The sequence below is a fragment of the Muntiacus reevesi genome, chromosome 5, assembly GCF_963930625.1.
Source record: "Muntiacus reevesi chromosome 5, mMunRee1.1, whole genome shotgun sequence".
NCBI lineage: Eukaryota > Metazoa > Chordata > Mammalia > Artiodactyla > Cervidae > Muntiacus > Muntiacus reevesi.
In genome coordinates, this window is record NC_089253.1 from 8,510,012 (window position 1) to 8,537,666 (window position 27,655).

A 27,655-nucleotide genomic window follows, 5' to 3' on the forward strand; every position below is an offset into this window, starting at 1 on the left:
ATGGGTTTTGGCTTGGTTTGAGCCCTAGCACATGGGTCAATGCCCTATCCAAGGTAAACGGTTTCAATATGACTGAGCAATTTCGTATCAAACCAAGAGACATTAAAACATATGCCAACACACAAGTCTTCTATGCAAATGCTCACAGAAATATTACTCATAATAGCCAAAAACTGAAAAGTATCCAAATGTTCATTAGTTGGTTAGTAGATGAACAAAATATTGTCCACACAAAGGAATACTACTCAGTCACGAAAAGGAAAAACTACTATGGATGACTCTCAAAAATATGCTAAGTGAAAGAAGTCAGGCATGAAAGAGTGTATATTGTGTGCATGTATGCATGCATGCGTGCATGCTAAGTCACTTCAGTCATGTCTGAGTTTTTGCAAAACTTGGACCATAGATAGCCCACAAGGCTGCTCTGTCCATGGGATTCTCCAGGCAAGTCACTGAAGTGGGTTGCCCTGCCCTCCTCCAGGAGATCTTCCTGACCCAGGGATCGAACCCACATCTCTTACGTCTTCTGCATTGGCAGGCAGGTTCTTTGTCACTAGTGATACCTGGGAAGCCCCATATATTGTATGATTCCATATATATGAAATTTTCAGAAAAAGGAAATCTATGAATTTGTGCTTTAATAAAGAATATATCTGTGCTTTGCTCCCTGTTCCTGGTACACAGCTTTAAACATCCTTGGAATTTCCTGAGTGGTATAAGTATCTGTTATGCTAATACAGTGATTCATAGCTTTAGGACCTGGGCTGATCACCAGAAAGACCAACCACACCATTTAACACAAATGTCAAGTTCTGCCACATCCTTACTGTCTTTACATTGCAAACTCATCTATTGAGAACACAGCCAAGAGTCAACGAAGAAAGAAAAAAAGATGTACAAACTAAATGGTAAAAATTATCATTTGGACAGACATTTTTACAAAAAATTAAATTTTGGAAACTCAAAATGTTTAATTACTTGCTGCTAAACTCACCCCAACACTACACACAAAATTCATTTGGTATATGGGATACAAAGAGACATTTTCTGTATATCTAAAGACTTGATTTTCAAAAGAGAGCCTACATTTGCTAATGCTCTCAACCACATAGAGCTACATAACCAAAGTAGGCAAGTTTAGTAAGTTCAGGGGGAGGTAGTTGGAACTGGCCTTACCCATGTGGAAATAATTGCTTTCCTGGCCTACAGCTCTTCCTATTAGGATCAAAACACACTGATGTTATCTTAAGAACCCTTCCAATTTTTGAAAAATAAAACCTAAGTGTTCCATAGTTAGCCAGATATTGTCCAGATATTGTTTGTTTTGTTTAAGGAGAAAATTATGGCACATTTATTTTTGTACTTAAATCAAAAGCAGAATTACTATTATGAAGAAAATAAGGGCATTCTGAAAGATAATTATCTCAGTGTAGAAAGGCATATACAGAGTTGGTATAGACAAGGCCACCAAGCTTAAACATTGTGATCTGATAGTATTAAAACCTCACTTTGGCCTTCTTTGTATCAGAACTTTCCAAATAAACTGTTTGTTCACCAAAAATATGAAATAATGTGAGAGCATACAAATGGTGAGTCATTTAAATTCAATATAGTGACAAGGATAAACTATTAGAGCAAGAATAAAATACAAATTCTGAAGCTCAATGTTTTACAATGCCATTCTGGCATGGATTCTAAAGTTTCTAAGCACCTGCCAAAATATAACATGCTGTTTTGATTCATGGAATTGGAAAAGTGGGGGAAAAAAAAAATTAAGTCAGACCAGTCTTCTGCCCCTAGCAGTTCAGTATCTATACCATCTAGACTGACAGATATTAGGAAACACAATTTTGTAAAAACAAACGACATAGCCAACCCCAGACCTCCTGGAAGTCTCTCTTAATGTTTTGCCACCTTGAAATCATGACTAATGACTCCAGTCATCTCCAACTTTCTGTCCTATAATTAAGACTCATTTCTTCCCACCCCATCAAGAGACAGGAATGGGACTTCTTCATACATTTGCTTATTATAAGGCCTTAACCTTGCTCTCTATATCCTTTTCCACATTTGTTTTCTCCTTATCAGGGTGTTATCCATTTTCCCCATATACTTCTTTAAGCTATACCCTATTTGCTTCTTGAAAGGAAAAAACATCATAGTAACTTTTCTAGGCTAAACTCTAATAGATTACAGTCACCTGTCAGCATCCACAAGGGACTGGCTCCAGAACTGCCACAGAAGCCAAAATCCACGCATGCTCGGGTTCCTTACATAAAATGGCTCAGTACAGTCAGTCCTACACATATTCGGATGTGGAAACCACGAACACCGAGGTCCATCTGCATATGCATGGATTACCACTACACGCAGAATTTGGAAATCCCCGCCAGAAGGAAAAACAATAAACTTGAAAATATTATTTGGGGACACTCTAAAGTGGTCAGAATTTTTTTTTCCCTTAGTGATATGGAGATATGAGAGGAAGCTAGTCAAGTTAACAAAGAGCATATTTCAATGGCAACAGGTGTGTAAACTTATCTTCATATTTTCTTCCCATTAAAATACAATACATAAATCAAAGGTGTTATCATAGAAGAGATAATCCAATTTTCCTTGCCAGGATTCTTCACTGCTGAGCCACCAGGGAAGCATAGCTATGGATCCAAAATATCTGTCTTCCATTACCAATGGTTAGAGATGCCCATAAACTCATGTTAATATAGAAAATGTATCACCCTATTTAATTCAATAAATAGCTATAATTTAATACAGGCTAAACCCTAACAGGCTTACTTTGTGCTATTACACTAGCTGCTTTATAAATCTACTTTTCACAGAGTAATGCATGAGTGGATGCTTTTAACTCTATTTAAAGTAGACAACAGGACACTGCATGGCAGGTCCTAAGTGGCAGGTTTATGGACTCAGTCACTGGACTGTAAAGTTTCCTGAGGCTTAAACCATATCGGTCTTATTTATAGTTAAAGCCCAGCACTTTGCATAGCGCCTGGCGCTCAGTTAACACTTGGGGAAGAAAGGGAGGGGAAGTAACACTAGATCTGGTACAAGTGCCACGTGCTACCTCTACCTTAAGATGCGCTCAGTAAGGATTGCTCACTGATTAAATTTTACAAGCCACTAGGTACTGGCACTCTACTAGCTTCAGAAACTTCACTATTGGAAATACTAATACATTGCTTATTAAAGACATATATTTCCTGTGTTTCAGTCGCTGCAAACATGTCCAACTCTCTGTGACCCTATGGACTGTAGCCCACCAGGCTCCTCTGTCCATGGGATTTTCTAGGCAGGAATACTGGAGTGGGCTGCCATTTCCTTCTCCAGAGGATCTTCCTGACCCAGGGATCGAACAAACGTCTCCTGCTTGGCAGATGGATTCTTTACTGCTGATCTACCAGGGAAGCACAAATATTTCCTGAGGTGATATTAAAAGAGAAATAGTTAAAAATATATATTTAATTAAGCAAAAAAAAGATGCAATTTTTAAAATATAAATAAAACTTTACTTCTAGGTTTCCTTATATAAAGAATTTGCATTCATAATAAGAAAATACTTGGTTTAAGTATTATATTAAATTGAATATAATTTTAACATAATTTCAAGTGTTGGACATGTATCTAATATCTTAATGATCAGTAACTTTGTGACTAAGAATGAATATAAACATGTATATTTTATAGACTCTTCAAGTATTGCTTAAGGCATGAAAAAATTTTGTTTAAAAATGTATCACTGTAATTTGTTTCAAAATTACAAACTTTATGATTTTAGAATAATATAGCCCTAATATTTATATACATATAAATCCACAGAGGTATTTATGATTATATTTATCTTAAACTGAGGGCTGCACTGCAGCAATTACACTAAAACTAAATATTCTATATGACTTTTTAAAAAATCACGTAAAACGCAAAAAAAGGTTTCCATTCTAATAAAACACGCAGAATACCTAATACCACACAGTAATATAAAACAAAAGTAAATATACTGTGTCAAGTCCCAGATCCACCTTTCCAAAACAACAACAAACCATGCTACAGTATTCTATTTATGTACAAAAAAATTTAAATACACCTCAAATTTCTTTCCTATTTCTTTAACTGTTTTGTCTAACTCAAATTTTATATCCCCTGAATTCAAAGAAGCCATAAAATGGATAAATAATTTTCTAAAACAGTAGTTAGTATTAGTAGCTAAGCTTTAAAAATCAATGGATATTTTAATAAATATAAGTACTGGAGCTCTAGGTTAGATCTAATTGACAAAGTCTTTGGGGATGGAGCCCATGGACCTAAGTTTCACAGATCTCCCTGGGCAATTCTCATACGCACTCAAGGCTGAGAACCACAAAAAAGAAAGGTTATACATAGGTGCCTAGAAGCAGAAAATGTTAAAGTTAAATAGGACCGTAAAGATCATCTAATCAGCTCATTTTCCAAAGTTATGAATTTGAAGTTGTGAGAAAGTAAATTGTCCAAGATCGCATAGCTAGTAATGCCAGGAGGAGAAACAGGTCTAGTGGCAGGCAAATTAGTGCTTTTTCTGCCACACAAGGCTGCCTTTTCCACGTGGGAGGAAGAAAAAGTATTAACTCTTAACTATACCACAAGCTTAATCAGTATCATCATAAGCATTCAAATAGCAAATTCTCAGAGAAATGTGACTTTTAAAAAATACTCTTTCTTGAACCTCAAATATTTCCTTTGGAAAGAATGGTGATAAAAAGGTCTAAAATGAAAAGCTGTTTTAATCTATAAATAAGCTGAATAATTATAAAGTGCCTGGAAAAGGCACTCAACAAATGTTTCTCTCCATCAACAGCATGACCTCCTCCTTTCCTTTTTGATTCTACACCAAGATATCTCTCCCTAACTCTCAACTATGCCCCTTTTTATGTTGTTTCTCCTAACTGGCAATGCCTTTTGACCTCTTCTTCTTCAGGGATGCTAATAAATTTCTTCAACACCCAGTTTAAGACGTGCCTTCTAATGAATCTTCTGAACTAACTTACCCTACTCAAATAACATGTTTCTTCCCTTATTATTTAAACTGCTCATGCTTTTAAACCATATACTTGCTTATACCTCCTTTTGAAGCTCTGCAATTATAATTACATCCTCCATTGCTTTGTACTTTTCAATTTTCTTCCATAATTACAACTAAGTTATCAATGGGTTAGAATACAAGCGCCCCAAAGACAAGGATATCAGTCTGTTTTGCTTACTGATGGACTGTAAGCACCATTCCTGCAATGCCAGGAATATTAGAAGTTGTGCAATAAATACTTTCCAGGATTATTTCTCCTTCCATTCATCAGTCTTACTAACATAAAGACACAGATATGAAACACTAAACTTTTTGGGAAAATGAAGATAGATACGTTTGTACTTTAGAAATTCGCAAATTTTTTACAGTTAATAGAGCTATAACAGATGAATCAACCCACTGGCTATAGGAAGTCATTAGCTTCTTTATTACACAATACTCTATGATTCAGTGGATATAAATGGCAGCTAACACAGAGAAGGTAAAGGCTATAAGTCTTTAAAGTCCTAGAGTTTGAAATCCTGCCTTTCTATGGTGAAGAACTGCTTAACTTTGCTTTCTTTTAAAACTATGAATTAAGAATAATTGAAAGTCGCTCAGTTGTGTCCGAATCTTTGCGACCCTATGGACTATACAGTCCATGGAATTCTCCAGGCCACAGTACTGGAGTGGGTAGTCTTTCTCTTCTCCAGAAGATCTTCCCAACCCAGGGATGGAATCCAGGTCTCCCACATAACAAGCAGATTCTTGACCAGCTGAGTCACCAGGGGAGTCCAAGAATACTGGAGTGGGTAGGCTATCCCTTCTCCAGGGGATCTTCCTGACCCAGGAATCGAACCAGGGTCTCCTGCATTGCAGGAGGATTCCTTACCAGTTGAGCTACCAGGGAAGCTCCTGAATTAAGAACCACCTAATGAAAAAACACTAATTTCTGGATTACTCAGGTTCAAGTTATATAACAATATATAACTCTTGAAATACATAAATTTAAGAAAGCAGTTTTATCTTTTTTTTAAAACAACTTGTTTCATCCTGTACTTAAGTAAGGCTGAAAATACGGTTATCCCTTTCTTAAAAAAGTTTTAAAACTACAATTTTTTGAGTCAAGTAAATTTAAAAACTATTTTTGATAGTGATAATTTTACAAGTTAACCTTTCAAATAAATACACTATAAAATTCTACTCCCCCAAATTACCTGCTTTATAGCATTTTTATGCAATTTAATCAAAACACAAAAATCCAGCTAGCCCATCCCCAGGACTGTACAAAGAACACATCAACACAGTTAGGCATTCAGTGACAAAACAGAATTGGGAAGGGTCACTATTTTTCTCTCTTCATTTTAAGCTATATATTTCACTGCACATATGAAAAGATAACAGTGATAATTAGAAAGCATCAAAAATATATGGCTAATCACATAATCTCAGAGGTCTTAGCTATTGAGCTATAGCTATTTTTCAGCTGTCAAACTACAGGACAACTGAATGAAGAGAAAACTCTAAGTAAGTGAATACACTGAGGGAGATTATATTATATAGTGGAATGAATGGGTGATTATATTATAGAGTGGAATGAATGGGTTTTGGAGACACACTGGGGTTCACATCTCAGAACTCCCATCTCCCAGTTGTTTGATCATAGGCAAAATGTTTAACTTCTCTGAGACTTGTTTTATCTATAAAATGGGCATTTTTCTCCCTTGCAGAGTTGTGATGAAGATTTAAAAGGATAATGTGTCATTCATTTGCTTAAATTCTCTAATGATTCATTAAAACTTAGAAAAAAAATTACAAACCCCTTCGAAAATTACATTCTTACTTTCAAAGAAAGGAATCATGTTTTCTGGTCTCAACATTTCTTTAAATATGCAAGTAAAAATGTTCAGTAGGTAGACAAAACATAGGCTTAAAGTCAGAATTCAGGGGAGGGGAGGGCTTCTCTGGTGGGTCAGTGGTAAAGAATCCACCTGCAATGTAGGAGATGTGGGTTCAATCCGAGTCAGGAAGATCTCCTGGAAAAGGAAATGGCAACCTATTCCACTGGGAAATCCCACAGAGAGGAGCCTGGTGAACTACAGTTCACAGGGTCACAGAAAGTTGGATACAACTTAGCAACTAAACCACCACCACCACAGGGAAGGGTACCCAAGAGACAAGCAAAGCTCAGTGTCATCAAGCATTCAGATCACAAATTTATTCAAAGACTACTATCTTTGTAATTTTGATACACCAGTCTTTACTCCTCCTACCTGATATCATTGTCATAAATTTACTTATTAATCCCTACTTAACAAATACTTTCGCAGTAATGAGCTAAAACAATTTTCCAACTACCCTAGAACAAGTAAGCTCCTTTCTAACCTCCTCCCTTAGCATGTCGTAAGTTTTCTAACATTATAAACATGGTAAACTCAGCTTCTTCTTTAAGTAGACCAAAAACTTTTAGTTTATCTCCTACCTCCAAAGTAATTCTCTATGATTGACCAGACACTAAAATTGAGCACAGTTCCAGGTGGCGCAAGTGATCAAGAACTTGCCTGCCAATGTATGAGACATAAGAGACGTTGGTTCTATCCCTGGCAGGAAGATCCCCTGAAGGAGGGCATGGCTATCCACTCCAGTATTCTTGCCTGGAGAATGCCCATGGACAGAGGAGCCTGGTGGGCTACAGTCCATAGGGTTGTAAAAAGTTAGACACAACTGAAGTGACTAGGCTTACATGCAAGTGGAATCTGGACTCAGACTCTACTTACTTCCAGACTCAACCTTAACTACACATTTCTACTCTTTTTCACGTTTTTTCCCATGTATTGATGCCACTGTTTCCTCCACCAGAGAGTAAGCACCCCCAGAGGCAAGAACCATATTATATCATCTATTCTCATAGCACATAGCCTACCATGTCCAAAAATATCTATGCCACTTGCACATACACAGATTCAATAATTTCTTTGTTTTCCTTTGTCTTAATTGTCTATTTCCCAAAGTTAAACAATTAAAACTAATTTGTAGCCTATCCCAGCTACCATTTACTGAATACTTACAATGCATCACTCTGTATTTTTTTAATCTACAGAATATTATCATATTTTATCAACTCTAAAATATCATTGACTTAATTTTAGAGGTGTTAAGATGTGAAAAATAGTAAATGGTGACTATGAGGTATCACTCACTAGAAGACATATTCCATTTTCAGAGATCTTAAAATGCAAGAAAAAAATGTGCAAGAGAGGGCTTAAAAATTTTGTCCTCATTAATACCTGTTAACCAGGTATTACTCTTACAATCTTCAGTTACAATCTTTAGTAACTGGGGGAGAAATGGATCAGAAGCAAGCTGATTTAACTACTTCCTCTCCAGAAAGTAAAATATATATATAAGCAGTATGTGTTGATATGCTCAGAAGAAAACTTATAAAACTGTTTTGCATACATTTGCATTCCCAAACTTTTTATAAAGTTCAAAAGATCACTTATCACTCCCATGAAAAAATTCATAGTAATTACTAAAACCTAAAATTCATACTGACAAATTTTAGGCAAATAAATACGCCCAACTTTATTAATGGGAATATTTTCTTCTCTCAAAATGGCAACACAGACTTTAGTTTGTTGAGAATACAAAGAGATGAATTAAGTATTTTTCACAGACAAAGTATATATTACAAATCAATACCAAAGTAATTTGCCAATATACATACAATTAAACATTTAAAGGCAAAAAATTTCCAAATGACTATAAATTTTCACCTAACACACTGATATATCTATCGACTGATTAAATTTTACAATCACCCAATAATAGTTCCAGTTAACTCCTTAGATATTTACTCAACCCAAGATCAGGTTCTAATATGACTTAACTGAAATTGATTTATAGGTCAGATTCACTCAGTATTATGTATTTCAGATATTTTCAATTTGTTATATTAATTTAAAATACACTATGAATTAAGAACTAATAAGTATATAAAAATTCTCATCTTACTTCTCCATTTCTTAATGTTGTGATGACTCCTCTTGCTACACCCATTCTAAATAGTGTTTCTGTGGCCTGTGAATTTAAAAGAAAAAAAAGCAAAGATGTATCATCTGTAATCTGTATTGAACTGTACATCCCAACACCAAAATGCAAAACATTCAACATTACATTTTTCAGGAACTTCTAAAGAAGCATGAATAAGGTATAATAAGCTTTATACTATACTCCAAAAATATCATTTTGAGAACATTTTAATGTTATAAAGAGCTCAAACTGCAATGTTTCAAAGGTTATTTTGATCTGCTATTATCATTTCACACCTATAGTTTCAAATTAGAACACTTAAGTAAGTATAAAACTTAGTCTGGTTAACAAAGATTAAATAAGTACTTAGAACTTGAATTCAATTCAGAAATTACCATTTATTCTGATGGGTATACAAATACCAGTCCAAATCACTTGACTGGCACTGAAATACTGACAGAAAATGAAGTAATTCTGTGATGTCGTGAATTAAATAGCACCTGAAAAGACTTAATGCTTTCTATACACTAACAATGAACAATCCTAAAAGGAAACTAAGAATTTTGTTTATAACAGTATCAAAAAAAATTTTAAAGACATAAGAATAAATTTAACCAAAGGAGCAGAAGACTTATTCACTGAAAACTAAAAAAACACTGCCCAGAGATCTAAAAATATAAATAAATGGAAAGACATCATCAATTAAAAGACATAATATTGTTAAGATATCAATACTATCCAAAATGACCTATAGAGTCAATGCTATTCCTATCAAAATTCTAATGATTTCTTTACATAAATACAAAAATCCATCCTAAAATTCATATGCAACCCTGAAGACCCCAAAGAGACAAAATAATCTTGAAAAAGAGGAACAAAGTTGGAGGACTCACACCTTCTGATTTCAAAACTTACCTTAAAGCTACAGTAATCATAAAGATATGTATAGGCTAATGAAACAGAAGAGAGAACCTGAAAACAAACTTTATAAACAGTCTAATGATGTTCAAGAAAGGTACCGAGACCATTCAATGGAAAAAGAACAGTCTTTTTAACAAATGATACTGGGAAAACTGGACAAACACTACTAAATTTGTGAATTCAGCACAACATGAACATAATTTCAGTCCATAACTCAGAGAGAGTTAAAACAGGCCACTAATAGGAAGAAAGAAAGGTTATCCATACACACAAACAAAAAACAAGTGATAAATGAATGACTTTGCTATGACAGATTTTTACAAACGTATATACAACTAGATGTTGAAAGATTTACAGACATTTTTATTAAAAGAAAAAATTTACCAATAATACATTGTATTTTTTTCCATTCTTAATGATATGTACACTAAATTACATCTTCCATCTTCCTGTTTCTTTTGAAAACCTTATTTAATCTAGTGATATGATTAACAGGCCTCATCTAGGTCAGGTTAGTTACTATATATATTTGAGAAGCAAAAGGGGAAAGGCAGAGGCAGCAAGCACTTGGGATAAAATCCCCAACTTCTCCTCTAAACCACATCAAACTACTTTACTCTTTTGTGACTCACAAACCTGAGGCAGTCTAAAGATTTAATTATTCTTTTGCACTTTCTCCAATAGAGAAAGAATACTAAATTCAATCTTTTGTTTCCAACTAAATTGATTTATTTCATGAGCTCTTCCCACCAACATTTTTAAGGATGTCTCATTCTGACAGCTCTCTGTCAATTCAGCTCAACTTCCTTTGATTCTATAGAAAAGCACTGGAGTGGACAACATTCTTTTGACCTCTACTAAAGAGACTGCTTTTAATTTACTTGTACCCAAACAACGACTAACAAGTGTCCAAAACAATGAGATACAGGGCTAATTCTCAGCATCTGTAAATTTACCACTAACAAATTTTTCATTGAAATTTCCCTCTCTTCGAGTTTTGATTATAACTAAAATGATTAATACTAAAAACATTCATTAAATATTTGTCAGCGGCAGAGAAAAAAACCATCTGTAGGTTCTCAGTTAAAATTTATGTTAGCAAGAGAGACTGCTTTTAGGAAAAGTGTTGGATAAAGCAACTCAGGGACATGAAATCTAGAAATGTAAGAAATGCAAATTTGAATAACAGATCTTTGTGTTTGGGGGTGTGGGTATACGTATGTATATGTGTGTGTGTGTGTGCACGCGTGCACACGCACAAGCCAAAAAAAGATCCAGAAGGATCTTTTCTAATATTCTATCATGCACATATACCATTTGCTAACAGTATAAAGAAAAATGGAAAAATAAAAGTAACAATTTTTATACACTAAAAGATAAAATAGATTTAAAATAGAATTTTGGAACAGTGTGAAATATTATAAGACAAGCAAAACTACACTGATGGCTCCCAAAGTGAAAATAATCAAAATTCAACAGAGACTCATGTCCTTACAGCTCAATGCATTTTAACTCATTAAATCAACATAAAATAAGTCACCTTAACAAGAAATACATACTTAATAGACTTTGCCTTGAAAATCATCATATTACAGAAGGACTTCAATGGGTTAATATGCAGTTTATACATATGAATACAAAAGCTGTATTTAGCATATATTTATTTCCTATCTCCTATATTTACATCCTTTTAGTCAAGCAACTATAATTCTAGTTATCTTATTCCCACGATTTACAATTTTGGTAAGTCTCAGACAGGTTGCCAAGACAGTAAGACAGACCTGACCTCCTCTGTAAAAAGGAAACAGTTAATATCAGCCTGTTTTCCTCTGTTGGTTAGTGGTTATGTTAATGTATGTAAAAAGCTCAGTAAAGAGCTACAGAAAGGTAAAATAGTGAATCCAGGGTCTACTTTAGGACTTCGTGAGATGAAAAGATGTTTGATAGAACACTCATTTTTATGTATTTCCAGGGCCTTAAAAAAATAACATAACATAAAGATTAAGAAAGCAGGTTTCAGAAACAGGCTGTTCAGTTCAAAGTCTAGCTTTGTTATTTGTTAAGATGTGTGATCCAAACAAGCAACTTATTTCTTTGAGTGCAACTTCACGGTTAACAGAATCAGGATAACAACAGTATGTAACTAAAGGAAAATTATAAGTGTTCAATAGATGATTTTATTATTACTAATATCCTAAAGAAAATACAAAATTCTAATTCTACCTTAAAAAGTGGTCATCAGATTACAGTTAAAAATACAACTAAAAACTACATCAGATGGGAATTAAAAATGTACTATATAAAACAGTCAACCACAATTAGCACATTATGCCATATGGCTATTTATTTATGCTAACATTCTTGACAAGACAACCGGAAATAAAGGAAACTTACATTATTTCAAAAAGATTAATTTAGCAAAAGAAATAATATGCAATAATCATTCCTCAGCTGTTTATCCTGGCCACAGAAAAAAAAGAGATTTAAATACTGAAGCTTTTAAGCACCAGCTGCTTTCCTTCTTTATGATGATAAAAATACAAAGTAAAAAATAGGAAAATTAAGCATTAGCTATCTCAGTTCAGTTCAGTTCAGAAGCTCAGTCACATCTGATTCTTTGTGACCCCCTGGACTGCATGCAGCACGCCGGGCCTCCCTGTCCATCACCGACTCCCGGAGTCGACCCAAACCCATGTCCATTGAGTTAGTGATGCCATCCAACCATCTCATCCTCTGTCGTCCCCTTCTCCTCCTGCCTTCAAGCTTTCCCAGCATCGGGGTCTTTTCCAACGAGTCAGTGCTTCGCATCAGGTAGCCAAAGTACTGGAGGTTCAGTTTCAGCATCAGTCCTTCCAATGAATATCCAGGACTGATCTGCTTTAGGATTGACTGGCTGGATCTCCTTGCAGTCCAATGGACTCTCAAGAGTCTTCGCCAACACCACAGTTCAAAAGCATCAATTCTTCAGCACTCAGCCTTCTTTATAATACAACTCTCACATCCATACATGACCACTGGAAAAAACAGAATTTTGACTAGATGGACCTTTGTTGGCAAAGTACTGTCTTTGCTTTTTAATATACTATCTAGGTTGGTCATAACTACCCTTCAAAGGAGCAAGCATCTTCTAATTTCATGGCTGCAATCACCATCTGCAGTGATTTTGGAGCCCCCCAAAATAAAGTCAGCCACTGTTTCCACTGTTTCCCCATCTATTTGCCATGAAGTGATGGGACCAGATGAAATGATCTCAGTTTTCTGAATGTTGAGCTTTATGCCAACTTTTTCACTCTCCTCTTTCACTTTCATCAAGAGGCTCTTCTTCACTTTTTGCTATAAGGGTGGTGTCATCTGCATATCTGAGGTTATTGATATTTCCCCCAGCAATCTTGATTCCAGCTTGTGTTTCATCCAGTCTGGCATTTTGCGTGATGTACTCTGCATAGAAGTTAAATAAGCTGGGTGACAATATACAGGCTTGAGGTACTCCTTTCCCAATTTGGAACCAGTCTGTTGTTCCATGTCCAGTTCTAACTGTTGCTTCCTGACCTGCATACAGATATCTCAGTGAGCTATAAGAAAAGCCCAAGAATACTGTAGTGGGTAGGCTATCCCTTCTCCAGCGAATCTTCCCTACCCAGGAATTGAACTGGCGTCTCCTGCATTGCAGGCGGATTCTTTACCAACTGAGCTATGAGGGAAGCCCTATTAGCTATCTGCTCCTAACTAAAGAATCACCGCATGACAAAAGTCTAATCATATACCTTCAAAATACACAAAGGCATTAGTTTAGCAACCGAGACCTTTATGAAGTCCCCAAACCTTTCTCATACTCTTCCCTCCAGGCAGCTGCCTACAGCCCACCGCTTTTTGGCTCACGAACTACAGTTCACAAACTCAGGGCCCTTGCACCACAGCAGTTACAGCCCAGGGAGCAAAAGCTCTGAGAGGAACTCTGTCTGTCTAGACAGGAAACAGGGAAGGGGGGCTCAAGTGAAGCAGAGACTGTGTAGGGAATTAATTCCTAGTTTGGGGGGCGGGGTGGATAGGAGGTGTTTTCTTTATTCCTCTTGACTCTGCCCCCAAGGACAGGTCCCAATTATACGATGAAGCGGCACCAGTTCTGGTAGTTAAAGCTACAAAATCAATTCTGTTTTTCTAGGCAAGGGTCTGTGGAAAGGGGACACTTGTAGTCCAAAGAAGAGAGGAAGAATCCTCACTATTTTTTTCCCACTCTTTTTCTTCCACTCTTTCTCTCCCAACAGCAGACTCTGGTCAGCATATGCAGGTGAGACAGCAGAGCAGACAGCTAGAGCTCTGAGAGCAATCTGTCTTTCTGGTCAGAGGACCACGGAAAGGAGATCCAGTGAAGCAGAAACTAAAGAGGTAATCCCAGAAAGAAGAGCTACATAAAGGAATCCGTTAACTAAACCTGTGTTTGAACTAGCAAAAATACAGAGCTCACTCTCCATCAGCTGATGCATGGAACAGACCTAAGTAGCAAAGCAAAGGCTTTGAGGGGAAAACTACAATTAAAACTATCACCCAAATCCTAGCACAGCCCATGAGGGGGACACAGCCAGGACAGCCACAAAGCAGCACAAGAACTAACACTGGAACTGCTGCCCACTGGAGAGGAGACAGAACTTGCAGTCTGAATCTAACAGGTGACTGCTAACTATCAAAGTAAAAAACAATGATTAACAAATAAATGAAAATAAAAATGACATTGAAACAGTTATGTTATCATATGTGAAATGAATCGCCAGTTCAGGTTCGATGCATGAGACAGCATGCTCGGGGCTGGTGCAGTGGGATGACCCAGAGGGATGGGATGGGGAGGTGGAAGGGGGGCTCAGGATGGGGAACACAGGTACACCCGTGGCGGATTCATGTCAATGTATGGCAAAGCCACTACAATACTGTAAAGTAATTAGTCTCCAATTAAAATAACTAAATTTATATTAAAAAAAATAAATGTTTAAAAAATCATCACTCTCTAGAGCATTTTAACACAACCCAGAATCTCACAGCATTATATTCAAAATACCCAGAAGCAATCCGAAATTACTCAACCTGCAAAATACAAAAATCTTGACCACTTCTTACAGGAAAAATAATCAGATGTCGAAATTACCAGATAGGGCTGGTAAAGAAGCTATAATAACCGTGTTTCATGAGGTAAGGTTAAACACACTTGCAATGGATAGAAAGAGAAGTTCTCCGTAGAGAAACAGAAATTGAAAAAAGTGGAATTATTGGAACTGAAAAATAAAATATCTGAAATAAATTTAGTAGATGCGGACTCAAGAGCAGAATGAAGATGAAAAAGGAAAGAATCAGTGAACTTGATGATAAGCAAATAAAAGTAATCCAGTCTACAGAACAAAGAGAAAAGATTGAAACAAAAATTGAGCAGAGCCCACACACTTGCATGAGAACAACCAAAGATGTACTATTTGTAGTATCAGAGACCTCAGTTCAGTTCAGTCACTCAGTCATGTCCACCTCTTTGTGACCCCATGGAATGCAGCACGCCAGGCTTTGCTGTCCATCACCAACTTCTGGGGTTTACTCAAACTCACGTCCATTGAGTTGGTGATGCCATCCAATGATCTCATCCTCTGTTGTCCCCTTCTCCTCCCGCCTTCCATCTTTCCCAGCATCAGGGTCTTTTCAAATGAGGCAGTTCTTCACAAAGTGGCCAAAGTACTAGAGTTTCAGCTTTAGCATCCATCAGTCCTTCCAATGAATATTCAGGGCTGATTTCCTTTAGGATAGACTGGTTGGATCTCCTTGCAGTCCAAGAGACTCTCAAGAGTCGTCTCAGACACCACAGTTCAAAATCATCAATTCTCTAGCGCTCACTTTCTCTATAGTTCAACTCTCACATCCATACATGACTACTGGAACAACCAGAACTTTGACTAGATGGACCTTTGTTGGCAAAGTAATGTCTCTTCTTTTTAATATGCTGTCTAGGTTGGTCATAGCTTTTCTTCCAAGGAGCAAGCATCATTTAATTTCATGGCTGGAGTCACCACGTGCAGTGATTTTGGAGCCCCCAAAAATAAAGTCTCTCACTATTTCCATTGCTTCCCCATCTATTTGCCATGGAATGATGGCATGATCTTAGTTTTCTAAATGTTGAGTTTTAAGCCAACATTTTCACTCTCTTCTTTCACTTTCATCAAGAGGCTCTTTAGTTCTTCTTTACTTTCTGCCATAAGGGTGGTGTCATATGCATATCTGAGGTTATTGATACTTTTCCCAGAAATCTGATTCCAGGTTGTGCTTCATCCAGCCCAGCATTTCTCATGATGTATTCTGCATGTAAGTTCAATAAGCAGGGTGACAATATACAGTCTTGACATACTCCTTTCCCAATTTGGACCAGTCTGTTATTCCATGTCCAGTTCTAACTGTTGCTTCTTGACCTCCATACAGATTTCTCAGGGAGCAGGTCAGGTGGTCTGGTATTCCCATCTCTTGAAGAATTTTCCACAGTTTGTGACGATCCACACAGTCAAAGGCTTTGGCATAGTCAATAATGCAGAAATAGATGTTTTTCTGGAACTCTCTTGCTTTTTTGATGATCCAACAGATGTTGGCAATTTGACCTCCTGTTCCTCTGCCTTTTCTAAATCCTGCTTGATCATTTGGAAATTCACAGTTCAGGTATTGTTGAAGCCTGGCTTGAAGAATTGAGCATTACCTTGCTAGCGTGTGAGAAGAGTACAATTGTGTGGTAGTTAGAACATTGTTTGGCATTGCCTTTCTTTGGGATTAGAATGAAAACTGACCTTTTCCAGTCCTGTGGCCACTGCTGAGTTTTCCAAATTTGCTGGCATATTGAGTTCAGCACTTTCACAGCATCATCTTTTAGGATTTGAAATAGCTCAACTGGCGTTCCATCACCTCCACTAGCTTTGTTCATAGTGATGCTTCCTAAGGCTCACTAGACTTTGCATTCCAGGATGTCTGGCTCTAGGGGAGTGATCACACCATCGTGGTTATCTGGGTCATGAAGATTTTTTTGTATAGTTCTTCTGTGTATTCTTGCCACCTCGTCTTAATATATTCTGCTTCTGTTAGGTCCATACCATTTCTGTCCTTTGTTGTGCCCATCTTTGCATGAAATATTCCCTTGGTATCTCTAATTTTCATGAAGAGATCTCTAGTCTTTCCCATTCTATTGTTTTCCTCTATTTCTTTGCATTGATCGCTGAAGAAGGCTTTCTTATCTCTCCTTGTTATTCTTAGGAACTCAGCATTGAAATGGGTATATCTTTCCTTTTCTCCTTTGCCTTTAGCTTCTCTTCTTTTCTCAGGTATTTGTAAGGCCTCCTCAGACAGCCATTGTGCCTCTTTGCATTTCTTTTTCTTGCCGATTGTCTTGATCTCTACCTCCTGCACAATGTCACGAACCTCCGTCCATAGTTCTTCAGGCACTCTGTCTGTCAGATCTAATCCCTTGAATCTATTTGTCACTTCTACCGTAAAATCGTAAGGGATTTGATTTAGGTCATACCTGAACGGTCTAGTGGTTTTCCCTACTTTCTTCAATTTAAGTCTGAATTTTGCAATAAGGAGTTCATGATCTGAGCCACAGTCAGCTCCCAGTCCTGTTTTTGCTGACTGTATACAACTTCTCCATATTTGGCTGCAATCTGATTTCGGTGTTGACCATCTGGTAAGGTCCATGTGTAGTCTTCTCTTGAAGTGAACATCGACATTTTAGGAATCAGTGAACTAAAATGGACTGGAATAAGTAAATTTAACTCAGATGACCATTATATCTACTACTCTATGCAAGAATCCCTTAGAAGAAATGGAGTAGCCCTCATAGTCAACCAAAGAACCTGGAATGCAATCTCAAAAACGACAGAATGATCTCTGTTCGTTTCCATGGCAAACCATTCAATATCACAGTAATCCAAGTCTATGCCCCGACCAGTAATGCTAAAGAAGCTGAAGTTGCATGGTTCCATGAAGACCAGAAGACCTTTTAGATCTAACGCCCAAAAAATATGTCCTTTTCATTATAGGGAACTGGAATGCCAAAGTAGGAAATCAAGAGATACCTGGAGTAACAGGCAAATTTGGCCTTAAAGTACAAAATGAAGCACGGCAAAAGCTAACAGAGTTTTGCCAAGAGAACACACTGATCATAGAAAATACCCTCTTCCAGCAACACAAGAGAAAACTCTACACATGAACATCAGAGACCTAGAAAGAGGAAAAACAGATTGATAAAAAAAAGATAGCTAAAAACTTCCAAAATTTGGTAAGAGACAAATACTTACAGATTTAAAAAGCCCAGTGAATCCCAAGTAATATATGCACAAAGAAACCCATACCTAGACATATCATAAACAAAAATAATGAAATCCAAATAGAAAGAAAGGATCTCAAAAGCAGACAAAAAAAAAAAAAACAAACAAGTTATACAGTGGGATAACTACTAAAATCATTATGGTTTTGCCATCAGAAATCATAGAAAAAGAGAAAATATTTTTAAAGGTTTTGAACTACGAGCCCAGAATCCTATATCCAGCAAAAATATGGTTCAGGAATGGAGCCAAAATAGACATTCTCATGTAAAAGAGACTAAGAATCTGTCACCAACATAACTGCTCTAAAGGAAATACTGAAGAAATTTCTACAGGCTAAAGAGAAATAATCCTAGAAACAAACCCACACTGTATACTCAATTGATTTTCTACAAAAGTATCAAGGTACACAAGAAAAGAGTAGTCTTTTATACCAACGGAGCTTTAACAATTGAATTTCTAAACTGAAATATATGAACATTGACCCACATGTCACTCCATGCACAAAAATGAACTTAAAAATGGAACACAGATTTAAATGCTGGCATTCAAGCCATAAAATTTCTACCAAAAACAAAACAAAACAAAACACTGGAAAGAAACACTGTATAATTTGATTTAGGCGAAGATATGATACAAGGAGGGGAGGAAAATAAAACATTAAAGAAGAAATTCATTATGGCAGATACTGTCCAAAGATGGCCACACTAATTTATATCCTATCTCAGATGTACTTCTTAAAATGTGACACTGACTCTCCTCCATATGTCAAAAACATTAAAGAAGAAATTCATTATGGCACATACAGTACAGAGATGGCCAGGCTAATTTATATCTTATCTCAGATGTACTTCTTAAAATGTGACACTGACTCTCCTCCACATGTTACATATTCCCTGACCTTGGGCCTGGGACCTTTGAAACTACCTATGTAACTGTAATTTAAATATGAGGCAGAAATGATGCTGATTTTCAGGGCTAAATCATAACTGGGCAAAATAGTTTTTCCCTGGTGTTCTCACTTTGCACAAGAGCTTTTGGAGCCCTGAGCTACCATGTAAGAAATCCAACTACCTTTAAAAGATAATATTTACATAGTTGTTAGATAGTTCTTCACCATGCTAGAAAACCTATGTAAAAATAGAGGGAGATGCTTCAGCTATTCTAACACACAGCTCTTTTTTTTTTTAATTAATGAATCTATTTTAACTGAAGGATAATTACAATATTGTGATGGCTTTTGCCACACATCAAGATGAACAGCCACTGGAATATATGTGTCCCCCCGTCCTATACGCCTCTCTCACCTCCCTCCCCACCCTGTCCCTCTGCACTGTCACAGAGCACTGGCTCTGAGTGCCCTGCTTCACGCAGCGATCATGCACTGGGCATCTATTTTGCATACATAGTACACATGTTTCAACGCTATTCTCTCAAATCATCCCACCCTCGTCTTCTCTCACCGAGTCCAAAAATCTGTTCTTTACATCTGTGTCTCCTTTATTGCCCTGTATATAGGATCGTCATTACTATCTTTCTAAATTCCATACATATGAGTTAATATACAGTATTTGTCTTTCTCTTTCTGACTTACTTCACTCTGTATAATAGGCTCCAGTTTCATCGACTCTTTGCGACCCCATGGATGGAATCCTCCAGGCCAGAATACTGGAGTAGGTAGTCTTTCCCTTCTCCAGGGGATCTTCCCAATCCAGGGGTCAAACCCAGGTCTCCCACATTGCAGGTGGACTCTTTACCAGCTGAGCCACAAGGGAAGCCCAAGAACACTGGAGTGGGTAGCCTATCCCTTCTCCAGCAGATTTTCCCAACCCAGGAATAAAACCAGGGTCTCCTGCATTACAGGCAGATTCTTTACCGACTGAGCTATCAGGGAAGCCCTCCACCTCGTTAGGACTGACTCAAATGCATTCCTTTATAGTGGAATAATATTCCATTGTGTATATGTACCACAACTTCCTTACCCATTCATCTGCCAATGGACATTAGGTTGCTTCCATGTCCTGACTATTTTAAATAGTGCTGCAGTGAACAATGGGGTACATGTGTCTCTTTCAATTCTGGTTTCCTTGGTGTGTATGACCAGCAGTGGGATTGCTGGGTCGTATGGCAGTTCTATTCCCAGTTTTTTAAAGAATCTCCACACTGTTCTCCACAGTGGCTGTACCAGTTTACATTCCTACCAGCAGTGTAAGTGGGTTCCCTTTTCTCCACACCCTCTCCAGCATTTATTGTTGTAGACTTTTTGATGATGGCCATTCTAACAGGTGCAACACACAGCTATTCAACTACTCCTAGCCAAGGTGACATTCGTGTGAGTGAGTCATCAGATGATTCCAGCCTTCAGCTTTCAAGCTGGACCAGCCGACATCAAGTAGAACAGTCACGGGCTATTCTGCAGAAGCTCTTCCCAAACTGCAGATTCATGTAAAGTAAACACCATTATTTTTAGCCACTACATTTTCAGTGATTTGTTATACAGCATCAGATAACTATAGATTCATAAAAATGTGCCTTATAAAAATTAAAGGGCTTTTGCTCATTCAAAGACTCAATTGAGAAAATGAAAAAGCGAGCCACAGACTCACAGAAACTATGTCTAAAAACATATCTGACAAGTACTTGCATTTAGAATATATAAATAATTCCTACAACTCAAAAATAAGACATATAACAAAAAAATTAAAATAAGCAAAATATTTCAACAGGCATTTCATCCAAAAGAAAAATATATGTACACACATCCATATATTCATATGTATGTATGCATGCATATGTGTGTGCAAATACTGTGTATGCACATATACACTCCTAAACACATAACACACACGTATTTGAATGGACAAAAAGTCAACAAAAAGATGTTCAACATCATCAACCTTTAGGGAAATGCAAATTAAAACCACAGTGAGATAATACTATACATGCACAAGAACAGGTAAAAATACTAAAAAGAATGACAAGAGCAAGTGACAGTGGGAATATGAAGCTACTAGAACTCTCATACATTGCTGGTGGGAACACAAAATGGTACAGTCACTTTGGAAAACAGCTGGGCAGTTTCCTATGAAGTTACATGAGACACAGCAATTCCATCCCTAGGTATCTACCAAAGAGAAATGAAAACATATGTCCATTTGTATGAACTGTAGAAAAGCCAAAATTACAGTGACAGAGAGCAGATGAGCGATTGTTGGAACCTGAGGAACACGGGGAGAGGGAACTGACTGCCGAGGAGGAAGAGGGGCTTTGTTCGGGAAGAGACTGTTTGATTATGGCTGCAGTCACATAACTATAAACATCTGTCCAAACTCATCAAACCATACACTTAAAACAGGTGATATTCATTAAATACAACGCTGTTTTTAAAAAAAATGCACACCTGTCCCCCTCTTCAAAACAGTTCCCAACTAACTGGTAACTTAATCACCGCCAACCATTAGAAAAAACCTGGGTAGTACTCTAATGACGAATTTTATAGGAAGAATATATACATGCTTTAGATGCAGATTTCATCTTAAACTCATATAAATTGGGGGCACAGATAGAGGTTGACCAAACCAGAAGAAAATCAGCAGTAATACTAAAACCAACAAGAAACACAACAGATGAATAATCTAGGAAATATACAGTCTGTATGTCACACTCATGGGAAGACTTAGCGACCCACTAAAAGTAAATTGTATGAAAACTCTGCATTCCATACAATATTCTACATTATCACCATTTAGGAACCATTGCCCCACCACACACATAACTTGATAATTAAGGAAAATAAGTACTATATATAAAAATTAAGCAACTGGCAAACAAAAATCACCAACCTTACCATCAATTGCAGGTGAGTGTTCTTGGACCTGTGTTTCCATCCACTTATTTGTCCAAGGAGAAAGCTGAGTCACCCCTGAATCTTTCTTTTCTCTCAACAATTATTTGCTATAAGTAATACTTATTACAGTATTTTATGTATAATGCTTGTTAGAGTATAATACTTATTATAGCAATTACTTATTCATCTAAAATTCTCACTAGATTGTAGGTTATATTTCACTCATCACTGCACCCCTAGCACCTAACATCTGGGGAACACTTAATAACTGCTGAATGAATGTAAGAATTAAGAGATAGTGAGTAAGTAGTCATTTCGACTATGACAAGTAAGCACTCATTTATTGGTAGTTTGGGGGGTATATGTTTTACCAAGGTGTGAACAAATATGTCCCAAACTGTATTATAACAATTTCAAATGCTAAAAATATAACTAATTAACCTTTCATGTTAATGAAATCACCTTGATCTTTTTAGACATTACAAATGACATAACGTGTTTTAATTCAATACACAGGAAACATGCATTACATATTGGAGACAACCGACCTCAAGAGTGGTTTCATGGTTATGAAGAATGTTACTTCTGTTTACAAATTCAGGTTGGTTTAAGTGATCCGGAAGTTAAAACAATAAGCAGTGGTTTGTTTCCAAAGTAATAGCAGTCATCTGGCTCTAAAGAAGAACGTACTTTTGTAAATATACATTCTGTCATGTTCTATCCAATATGACATGATAAAATAATGTACTAAGTTATGTTCTGCTTTACCTCTCTGAACATAATAAAATTTAAGAAAAGTATGGATTTCCCCACCACATTATCTTCTTAGACTGAGAGTCAAAACAAACTAAGAAAAGGTAACACCAAACAAAAATAAACACACAAATGCTGAGATGTAGAGGCAGATTTCAATTGCTTCGAAACAAAGTCACAGAGTTGAGTCACTCAGGGTTTTCTCAACCATTAAATGGTGATAATATCAAATATAATAATGGAGAGTGTTTAACTTCAAATAAAAGTAAGGAATAAAGAATTATATCTAAATTTGAACTTTCGTTTTATTAGTATATAAAATATTTTAATGTAGGCAAGATAAGTATAATCATTAGATGATTATACAACATCCCTCCCCCTTCCTTCAATTCCTTTCTCTATTCTAAAAAGATGCTGGTTTTGCTTAGGTAAGCTATCTTCTTTCACAAGGCTATTGGCTTAACTAAATCAGGAATGTCAATCCCATTCCTAGATACATGCATATGATACCAAAGATAAGGCAATTTCATGAAAATAAAGACATCAATTCATCAAGAGGACGTAATAAATTTAAATATTTATGAATATAAAAACAAATACTCAAAACATGAGTCAAAAATTGATGTAACTATATGGACAAATAAGAAAAACCCACAGCATCAGAGACTTGAGTGCCCTCTACAAAAACTGGTGGGAAAGTATAGAGAAAATCAGTAAAGATAAGAGCCTGGAAGACTACTATTCATCAACGCAGCCTCACTGATGTTAACAGATACCACACTAAACAAAAGCAGAATAAACATTCTTTTCAGATCCATACAAAACATTCCCCAGGGTAGACTATAGTCTAGAAAAAAGAGAGAAGGCACAAGTTACCATTATCAGGAATGAGATTAATATCACTACTAGTTCTTCAGAAGTTAAAAGGGTAACCAGAGAACACAGGAACAATTGTATGCCAATTAATCTGACAACTTGAATGGACAAATTGCTTGAACAACACAAACTACCAAACCTCACACAAGAAGTACTGCCTCAACAGCCCTGTGTCTATAACAGAAATTGAAATAACAGTTACAGATTGTCCCACAAAGGAAATTCCTAGCCTATATGACTTCCCTGGTAAATTCTTACATTTAAGGAAGCAATAATTCCGTCTACACAAACTTATAGGAATTTGAAAAGAAGGGAATGCTTCTTAACTCATTATAAGAGGGCAGTGTTACCCCAACAGCAAAACCAGAGAAAGATATTACAAGAAAATTACAGACCAGTATCCCCCATGAACACGCCTAACAAAATTTCGGCAGACCGAATCCAACAATATATAAAAAGAACAGTACATCACAAGGGGTTATTCCAGGATGCAAGGCTAATTTAACATTTAAACAGAAAGCAATGTAATTCACCATATTAAACTAAAAAAGAAAACTACAAGATCATTGCTATAGATATAGAAAAAACATCTGCCATAAACATCTATTCCTGATAATAAAAGCCAGGAATAGGAAGGTACTATCTCAAATGGAAAATGGGTATATACAAAAAAATCTATAGCTAATATATTAAAGGATGAAAAGATTGAATACAATGTCCTTAAGATCAGGAACAAGGAAAGATGTCAACTTGATTTCCATTCAATATTGTAGTGGAACTCCTAGCCATTGCAATAATGCAAGGAAAAGAAATAAAACATATCCAGATTACAAAGGAAGAAGTAAAATTTTCTTTATTTTTACACATGACGTTCTAATAGCTAAAGTACAAATAAACAGACTGTACCCTCCTGTAAACTATGGGTTCTAATTACTAATAATGTATTAATATAGGTTCATCAAGTGTAACAAATGTGCCAGACTAATGTAAGATGTTAATAACAGGGGAAGAGAGAAGGGGAGAATGTGGAAATTCAATTTTTCTATAAACCTAAAACTGCTCTGAAAATTAAGTCTAATTTTAAAAAGTATATACACACAAACTAAAGGAACAAAACAAAACGAAAGGTTATATACCAAGGGAAAAAATAAAAGAAAAAGCTCTTTAACAAACTAAATTAGAAATAGATAGCACCTTTTTTACAAGCAAATTAAATTAATAAAAATCAACATATGAGTGAAGTTAGATGATAGTGTGAATTTAAACTCATTTAAAACATCTAACAGCTACTTATTCCATATTAGAATATTAAGAGTCACTAACAATGACTATCATAGCCAGATATGCAGAACCAATCTCTATAGACCATGAAAAGGACAGTAAGGAAAGAAAGAGCAAAACAGAAGGAAGAACTGCAAATGCGGAAGGCCATTCTTTTTCCATGATAATCAGTATTTCAGTCATGAGATTTCCAAAATATCAACGGAACATTACTTTAAAGAGTTATATTCTAACTTCCAATCTGTTTATCCAGGTCTTCGCAGAAAAACTGGAAAAATAAACTGCATGTCTTTTACCACCATCACTATCATCATTACCATGGAATTTACTGACAAGCATAAAAGTAAAAGGTCAATGAACCAAAAAGGATAGAGTGGAAGGATTTAAGTAGCCTGAGTTCTTGATAACATCACTGAACTCTGAAACTGCTACTCTGGAGACTCCAGGTAATTTATTTTAAAAAAATAAAATGTACATTAAGTCACTCGTAGTTGTTGTTGTCCAGTTACTAAGCTGTGTCTGGCTCTGTGACCCTGTGAACTGCAGCATGCCAGGCTTCCCTGTCCTTCACTATATTCCAGAGTTTGCTCAGACTCATGTCCAATTGAGTCAATGATGCTACCTAATTATCTCATGCACTGCCGCCCCCTTCTCTTCTTGCCCTCAATCTTTCCCAGCATCAGGGTCTTTTCCAATGTTGGGTAGTCAGCTAACTGCATCCAAATAAATTTATAATCCTAGTGAAGAACTTGCCTCAGAAGTTGTTGAAATCTTTATCTCGGAGTGAAACTCCAGACTTACGTATCATTCCTGAAATTCTGCATTCTAGATATCTGGGAAGTTATAAAATAGTTCTCTAAATATTTCTATCTCTTAATTTGGGGGTTATTTTGATCAAAGTAAAAATGTAAAGTTTTACATTACTTGTGATAAAAAGAATAAGGCACATCTATAACAAAAAATAAACTGTTCTGGTAATATAAACCTTGCTGTTCTGTTAATCTATAGCTGTACCACTAGTAAGTTTTTTATTTTTTGCTATTTTTACTAATTTTTATTAAAGTACAGTTGCTTTACAATGCTGTGTTAGTTTCTATTGTACAGCAAAGTGAATCAGCCATACGTACACATATATCCCCTCCTTTTACTCTCGCCTGGAAAATTCCAAGGACAGAGGAGACTGGTAGGCTGCAGTCCACGAGGTCACTAAGAGTGAGTCACTAAGAGAGGTCACACGACTGAGTGACTTCACTTTCACTTTTCACTTTCATGCCTTGGAGAAGGAAATGGCAACCCACTCCAGGGTTCTTGCCTGGAGAATCCCAGGGATGGGGGGAGCCTGGTAGGCTGCCATCTAGGGGGTCGCACAGAGTCAGACACAACTGAAGCGACTTAGTAGCAGCAGCAGCTCCTCCTTTTGGGTTTCTTTCCCATTCAGGTCACCACCACAGGGCACTGAGCAGTTCCTAGAGCTTTACAATAAATCCTCACTTGTGCACTCTAGATGTGATAAAAAGAATAAGGCACATCTATAACAAAAAATCCCAACCTCCCAACCCATCCCACTCCCCACATTCTCCCTTGGTGTCCACAGATTTGTTCTCTACACGTGTCTCTATTTCTTTTGTAAATAAGATCACCTGATATTGATAATATATGTTTTTTTAGATTCCATATATATACATTAATATACAATATTTATTTTTCTTTCTCTGACTTACTTCACTCTGTATGATGGTCTCTAGGTCCATCCACATCTCTACGAATGACCCAATTTTGTTCCTGTTAATGGCTGAGTATTATTCCATTGTACACATGTACTACAGGTTCTTACCACCAACAGTGCAAGCAGGCTTCCTTTACCCCATACCCTCTCCAGCATTTATCGTTTGTAGATTTTCTGATGATAGCCATGCTGAGTTGTGTAAGGTGATGCCTGATTGTATTCTGATTTGCATTTCTCCCACCTGCCAATGCATGAGACAAAGGTTCAATTCCTGAGTTGGGAAGATCCCCTGGAGAAGGGAATACTGCAGTATTCTTGTCTGGAAAATCCTATGGACAGAGTAGCTTAGCAGGCTATAGTCCATGGGGTCGCAAGGAGTTGGATGCCACGGAGCACATTAAACAATAATTAGTGATGTGAAGCATCTTTTCATGTTTTTGTTGGCCAACTGTATGTCTTCTTGGGAGAAATGTCTATTTATATCTTCTGTCCATTCTTTTTTTGATTGGATTTTCTTGTTTTGATATTTTGAAGATTAATCCTTTATCAGTTGCTTTGTTTGCAAATATTTTCTCCCATTCTGAGGGTTGTCTTTTGTCTTGCTTATGGATTCCTTTGCTGTGCAAAAAACTTTTAAGTTTAATTAGGTCCCATGTGCTCATTTTCCTTACTCTAGGAGGTGGATCCCAAAAAAAATCCTGCTGCAATTTATGTCTGCCGATGTTTTCCTCTAAGAGTTTGAGAGTATCTGGCCTTCCATTCAGGTCTTTAATCCATTTTGAGTTTATTTTTGTGTATCATGTTAGAGAGTATTCTAATTTCATTCTTTTATC

At 36.5% G+C, this 27,655-nt stretch overlaps 1 protein-coding gene across 1 annotated transcript in view; it reads right to left on the reverse strand.

Moving 5' to 3' along the window:
* TMEM135 (transmembrane protein 135) overlaps positions 1-27,655 on the reverse strand; it is a 256,954-nt gene that overhangs the window by 142,998 nt on the left and 86,301 nt on the right. Inside the window, exon 5 of the mRNA XM_065936872.1 lies at positions 9,068-9,133. Coding sequence (XP_065792944.1) covers positions 9,068-9,133 — 66 coding nt within the window. The remainder of the gene's footprint in view (positions 1-9,067; positions 9,134-27,655) is intronic.